This window comes from Trichechus manatus, unplaced genomic scaffold (genome assembly GCF_000243295.1).
Source record: "Trichechus manatus latirostris isolate Lorelei unplaced genomic scaffold, TriManLat1.0 scaffold00032, whole genome shotgun sequence".
Classification (NCBI taxonomy): Eukaryota; Metazoa; Chordata; class Mammalia; order Sirenia; family Trichechidae; genus Trichechus; species Trichechus manatus.
The window spans coordinates 12,532,841-12,539,636 of NW_004443968.1; the positions used below are offsets into that span (position 1 = coordinate 12,532,841).

At 37.3% G+C, this 6,796-nt stretch overlaps 1 protein-coding gene across 1 annotated transcript in view; it reads left to right on the forward strand.

The window, feature by feature from the left end:
• CAST (calpastatin) overlaps positions 1-6,790 on the forward strand; it is a 119,124-nt gene extending 112,334 nt beyond the window's left edge. Inside the window, 6 exon segments of the mRNA XM_023730076.1 lie at positions 4-53; positions 1,469-1,513; positions 1,976-2,068; positions 3,987-4,058; positions 5,601-5,666; positions 6,618-6,790. Of these exon segments, the coding sequence (XP_023585844.1) occupies positions 4-53; positions 1,469-1,513; positions 1,976-2,068; positions 3,987-4,058; positions 5,601-5,651 (311 nt within the window). The 3' untranslated portion in view covers positions 5,652-5,666; positions 6,618-6,790.
• The last annotated feature ends 6 nt before the right edge of the window (positions 6,791-6,796 follow it).

Genomic DNA, 6,796 nt, shown 5'->3' on the forward strand with positions numbered 1-6,796 from the left:
GAGATGACACTATCCCACCTAAATATATACATCTCCTGGATGATGATGACCAGGTAAATGAAGGCAAATGGCTATGAGGGCCTACAGGTATTTTGTACCCTAGATTGGGTTTCCACTGCAAAACTTTTTTTTTTTTTAAACCTCACTTGAAATGAATAGAAGGTACACTTTAACAATAGCATAAAAATGTAACATGACTGACTGTGTTTAATGGGTCCCCAATGCTAAAGAGCACACTGCCTGGAATTCTATTTAATATTTATTTGATCTGGTATTGATTGCTGTTCACTATGCTGGGCGCTTTAATATAAACAGAGATGAATAATATTCGGTCACTGAGTGATTCTAAGACAGAAGAATTCCTTTGTAGGAAAAGATTATAAAAATGACTAATGCCATGGGATTCCAAAAGAAGCAAGATTCTCTCTCTTTAGGCAGAGCAGAAAAGGAGCAATTGTTGGAATAATTAAACAAATAAGACACCTCCAAGACCTGGGGTCTCCCTTTCTTCCTTCTGTGCTACCACCAGCACTGTTGATTGTGAGTGAAGATCCTTTCCTATATCTAAATGCACTCTGTCAAGAAGTCACTGGTCTTTTGTCTCTGACTTGGAAGCCAGTTTTTCTTGGGTGTAGATCAACCTGGCCTGCCCTCTTTTTTAACTCAGCTCCTACTTGTGAGTCAATTACAGGATAAATAACCCTTCCCATGCCTCTTCATCAAATAAGAACAAGGAATTCCAAATTACATCCCTCTCTACTCTTTCTGTACTGATTATTTGGTGGGTAAAATGATCCCCTGGCTTAAGTAGTGCTATCAGTGTAGCGTTCTACTTACTTAGAAAACTAAGTAACATATATAAAACCAGTGTCTCCACTGTCAGAATCAGTTATCCTTGCTCCTGTTCAGTATTCCTCAAAATAGCAACTGTGCATCTTGTACAGAGTACTGTAATCCTCCCTGCATTGATAATACCACCTGACCCCGATTATTTTTTGGGAAAGGTATTATTTAATGCCCTTACCTTTGAAGGTGGGAAAATCCCTCATGTGTTGTATTTGTAATCCTGTCTGAAAATAATCTAATAATAATTATCTGTATGGCATTCCCATGCCTCAGATCTTTCCTGAGTGTAATAAGCTGTAGTAAATGAAACATAAAGACATAAGTTACTTTTTTTGTAACATTTTAAGTAGAATTATAACACATAATAGCAGAAACTTCCTAAATAGTGTTTTCTTTCACTTCCAGGACCAGACTATCTTTCTTACATTTTCCACAAGTCTATCAAAATGCTTCTAAGACCAGTAATGAAGCAGGGACTCAGGTTTATCAGTTATTGCAAATCTATACTCCATTTTATTCAGGTCAAGTCACTGAATAATAATTGTATAAATAATGACTCCACCTAGGTAAACCTTTACAAAGATCTGTATTTAACCAGTAGTCCGTCTGCCTTGTTTTTAAGGGCAAACCAGAGGCGCCATCTACAAAGAAACCCAAGGAATCAAAGGTAAATACCATAGCAGTATGTTTTGATTAAAAAAATTAATTTTAGCTATAACTTTATTTTGTATTAAACAAAATAAAATTTATTGAATGATTACCCTATGCTTGGTACTGTCAAGGTATGCATGTTAGAGGAGAGAGAGAGAGAATGTGTGTGTGTATAATTTGTCTAATTTAGTCCTCACCAGAACCTGTTAAGAAACTTAACACAGGACCATATTCCAGATTAGAAAACGGGCTCAGAGATAAGTAACCTGTATACAAGTAGAAGAAAATAAAACTACCAAGATTTTCATGTTTTAATATTTTCTTTGCAATGCATTATTGTTAGGAAAAGAAAATCATCAAGTTTTTTATCTTCCTTTTTACATAAACATCCTTTATTTTTAAATGATGTGAGGAAATGTCCCACATAGCATTTTTGCCTTATCTTCTTCGCTGATAACTCTTTCTATTAATGTTTCAGAAACCTGCGGATGACCAAGACCCCATTGATGCCCTATCAGGAGATTTAGACAGCTGTCCCTCAACTACAGAGACCTCACAGAAAGCAGCAAAGGTACTATACTTTTTCATATTGACTTTCTTTAAATGTGTGCATGCACACATGCGTGCATATGTGTGTACATACATATAATCTTTAAACTATAAAATGAATAGAGAACTCGAAAATAGAGAAAAGGAAAATTATCTATAATTCCGCTACTCCCACAAACACTATTATTATTTGGTATATTCCCTTTGTCTTTTTCCATTTGTATATATTTTACATAGTTGTATTTATTTATAGTCCATATATAAGTACATTAAGGAGCCTAGTGGCACAGTGGTTAAGTGCTAACTGAAAGTTCAACGATTTAAACTCACCAGCCACTCCATGGGAGAAAGATGTGGCAGTCTGCTTCCCTAAAGATTTAAAAAAGAACAAAACTGTTGCCATCAAGTCAATTTTGACACATAGCGACCCTATAGGACAGAGTAGAATTGCCACATAGGGTTTCCAAGGAGCAGCTGTTAGATTTGAACTGCTGACCTTTTGGTTAGCAGCCAAGCTCTTAAACACTGTGCCACCAGGACTCCAGGCCTCTAAACGTTACAGTCTTTGAAACTCTATAGGGCAGTTCTACTCTGTCCTGTAGGGTCGCTGAGTCAGAATATACTTGACAGCACACAACAACATATAAGTAAGCTGCTTCATGTTACTTCATAAATGTTTTTCATGTTGCTATATAATTTTCCTAACAATCAGTTTTGATTGCCACATTATATCATTGTGTGACAATAATGCTTATGCCTTTAATACTATCCTGTGTTCATTTAAAATGAAACAGTCCCTAACTACACCACACCTCCTTGTGTCCATGTGCCATCTGGGGCTTCTCCCCGTCCTGCCCTGCCCAGCTGGCTGACTCTCCTGCTCATTCCTTAGGGCCCAGCTCAAGCATCAGCTCCCTCAGGAAGACTTCGCTTACTACTGCTCCCCTCCAGGCCTCTCCTCCATGTTCTCCCCGCACTCTAGGTTACCTGTCTTTACATGTGTATTCCACCACTAGGCTGCGTACTTTATACAGAAATTATGTCTTCCACCTCTGTGTGTGCTCAGCATTAGCAAAATGGCCTGGTACAGACCTGGTGCTCAAAATGTGATTAAAAGTGAGTGGAATGAAAAAACTAATGTGTATTTCAGCAAGTATGGTGCATTTTACCTATAAACCACCCTCAGAAATCAAATAGAAAGAAAAGTGAGTACCCTTCATTGCCATTTTCAGAAGAATTAATACTGCAGATCACAGTTTACTGCTGTTTTGGCTGTCTTTAAGCCTAATTCTCAATCACTGAATTGTCAGTCCTTCCCATAGAGGGTGATTTAATTTCTAGACCACCTCTGCATCCTGTTTCTCACTTCTGTTATTGTTGTTAGGTGCTATCTAGTTAGTTCTGACTCATAGCGACCCTATGTACAACAGAACGAAACTCTATTTATGAGTTTCTCACTCCTGGAAACTCCTAGATAATGCCCTGTTGGTGAATGGACTTTATATGTAACCTGCTCCAGATCTCTGGTTGTTTCCATTGTTAAATTCTTCTCCGTAACGCTGAAAACAGTGTCCTGTTTTGCTCTGTTTGTACATAAAAGCCAGTTCTTATAGAGTCAAGTTCTATTTGAATGAGCTAAGTAATTTCTGAATGAATCGTGCATCATGGAAATTGGCAGAGAACATCACTGTGACCCACATGACAACATATTTCCCTCCTTATTTTTATCCTCCTTACCTCCTACCTTAAACACTTCTGTGTACATTCATCTTTGTTCAAAAAATCATAACTAAAACACCCAGAGTTTTCCATTATTTAATTAAATTGGGGATTCCAGCCTACTAAAAAGAATAATTTGGACTAACTTGAATGCAAGCTAGTAGTTAATTGCTAGATGGATTGATAATAGCAATAGCCTCATTACATTTCCTTTGCGTTAGGACAAAGACAAGAAGACTGATTCCAGCACCAAAGCACCCAAGAATGGGGGTAAATCAAAGGCGTCAGCAAAGGTAAATATACAATAAATTAGTTTAGCAATCATGTCGAGTGGGATTTATCCTTTTAGTGATTTAGCTTCTTATTGGAACTTGTTTAAACTAAAAGATTTTGTACGTATTATCTCCTCACATGTCTTGCTAAAGAAATTGAATTTTTAAAGACAGTTGTTGCTTAAGTAACTGGTGCTTTAGAAATTTAAATGAACGTTCTTAACTCAGGTCAAGTTGCCTACCTTCCCCACTCTTGTTAAAACACACCATAAAACCAAAACCAACCCTGTTGCTGTTGAGTGGATGTCAACTCATAGCAACCCTATAGAACAGAGTAGAACTGCCCCATAGGATTTCCAAGGAGTGCCCGGTGGATTTGAACTGCAGACGTTTTGGATAGCAGCCGCAGCTCTTAACCACCAGGGTTTCCAAAACACACCATAGTATGTGGTTTATATAAATTTTAGAATATGGAAGTAGTGTATAGAATTAGGAGGAAATCTTAGAGTTTCTGTCATTCGGTATATTTATTAGTCAACATGTAGGAGGGAGATGGACTATTGGTACATAAGTTTTCATGTTGCTCTAGAAAGTAGAACTAAGGCTAATAAGGGAAGTTATAGGTTCCAGTTTTTGATAGTTGGCTATTAAAAGGACAACATTTGGGAGATTCCTTCTACTAAAATTACTCTAGCTGTGGTCAGGAATGGAAGTTGGATTGTACAACTTCTAGGTCCCTTCCAATTCCAAGAACGTATGATTCAAATCACTGTGACTATGGATCCTCCTACTGTAATGAGAAGTTAAAGGTGAGCTTTAAAAAAATAGTCCAGTTGCATCAAAATGCTTAAAAGCAAGATACTTAAATCATCCTATATAGGATACTGGTGGCGCAGTGGTTAAGAGCTATGGCTGCTAACCAAAAGGTCGGCAGTTCAAATCTACCACCTGCCCCTATGGGGCAGTTCTACTCTGTCCTGTAGTGTCGCTATGGGTCGGAATTGACTCGATGGCAACAGGTTTGGTTGTTTTTTTGTTCGTTTGTTTTTTACAGTAGGATACAAGACACAGGATTGATAGTTAGCAGTTACTCATGCCATTGTATCCCAAATAAATATCCGCTTATTTCACTTATACAAAGTACATGACCAACCCATTAACAAAAAATAGGAAGCATAATAACCTATATGATGGGTGGGTTAGCAGGCCAGCTACCAGTAACTCAAGTACCAAACGAAGATGGATCACTGTAGGATGATCCAACACTGCCAGTCAAGAACGACTGTGCGTGTTTTCTCTTTCCCTAACACTAGCCTCAAAAAAAATTTTTTTTAAAAAGTAGAGTCAGGAAGTTAGGATCCCTTAAGGTTATTTTTAGCTTATAAACTTAGAAAGAACTCAGTGTTTTGGCCAGATGAGAAGGAGGAACTTAGAAAGAGGGACATCTTTTGCCCCTTTTATTCTGAGAAGTTCATCTCTTCCTGAACTTCTTCTGATTGATCAGTTTTTTGTACTTAATTCAGAAAAGAGTGAGCTCACTGATGATTTTGCTTTCCCTTTTAGGCAAAGGAAGAAGCTTCCAAGCCAAAAGCAGATGAACGAAATACAAGTTAAAGTTCACAGTATTTGGTAAGTTGGGTATTTGTTTTAAATGAAGACAACTGTACTTTCCACCAACCTATGTGTTATAGCTGAGAGAGAACCTTTGCCTACCTCTTGAGTATTTCATACTGTAGATTATTGGCATAAAAGGCACATTTCAAAATCTATAATTAGTCTCTGAAAAGCAGGCACTAAATGGGATGATTGTGCTACAGGAATGTTTGAAAGCATTAATCTTTTAATTAAGATCATTTTACAATATTAGGCCAGGTTGTTAAAGAAAATAGCCTTGTAAGGCTAATTGAATCTTTGAAATCCAAATGCTCATGACTGCAGATTATTGGTGGCAAAGCAAAGGTAGCCTATTACAACTTGTAATGAAATGTCATCAAGTTACTGATATTGCTCAAAATACCAACACATGGTGGGGTGCAGAGAAGTACTCTCTAGGGTCTGGTGGAAATTACAGGGTTTTTGGAACCAAGGGCAAAGGAAAAGATTGACCACATTTATTCTTCTTAGTTTTGGAAAGTAAAGTACTATGTACGATTCTACTTTATGGTGATTGAAGAGATCTGAGGGATGAGGGAATCTCGGATCTAGCTTGAGAGCTGAGCCCATGTCTTAACCTCCTTAGAGAGGTGAGGTCTTATTCTAAGCCATGAAAGCATACAACCACCAGTTGATCACTTTCCAAAGCCTAAAGAAATCAAAACGTAGGTTAAATGGGGTTAGGCTCTCTCACCATAATCAATTTTTATTTCACATAAAGAAGGCGGTATACTTGTTAGAGCTGCTCCAAAGGTTTTTTCCCAATACTTTTAAAAAATTTTCTACTAATAATTCATTCCCACATCCGCTTACAGGAAATTCCTTCTTATCACCTGTTATATAATGCATTTGATACATAGTATGTTTATAATGCCTGTAACAAGAAAATTACATATCAAATGGTTCACTGGATTGTTTTATTTTAAGGTATCTGCAGATGAAGTCTTCTGCTGGTGGATGGTGACTTTTGAAGAACAAAAGACTGGCAACAGAAAAACTTTTTCTGGGTGGCTTCTAGACTGCTATTTGTTGAGTCTTTGGACATCCTAAATATTGATTTGTTATTCTTTTCCAGGAAAAAATTGAATTTCTCTGGTTTACCTGTG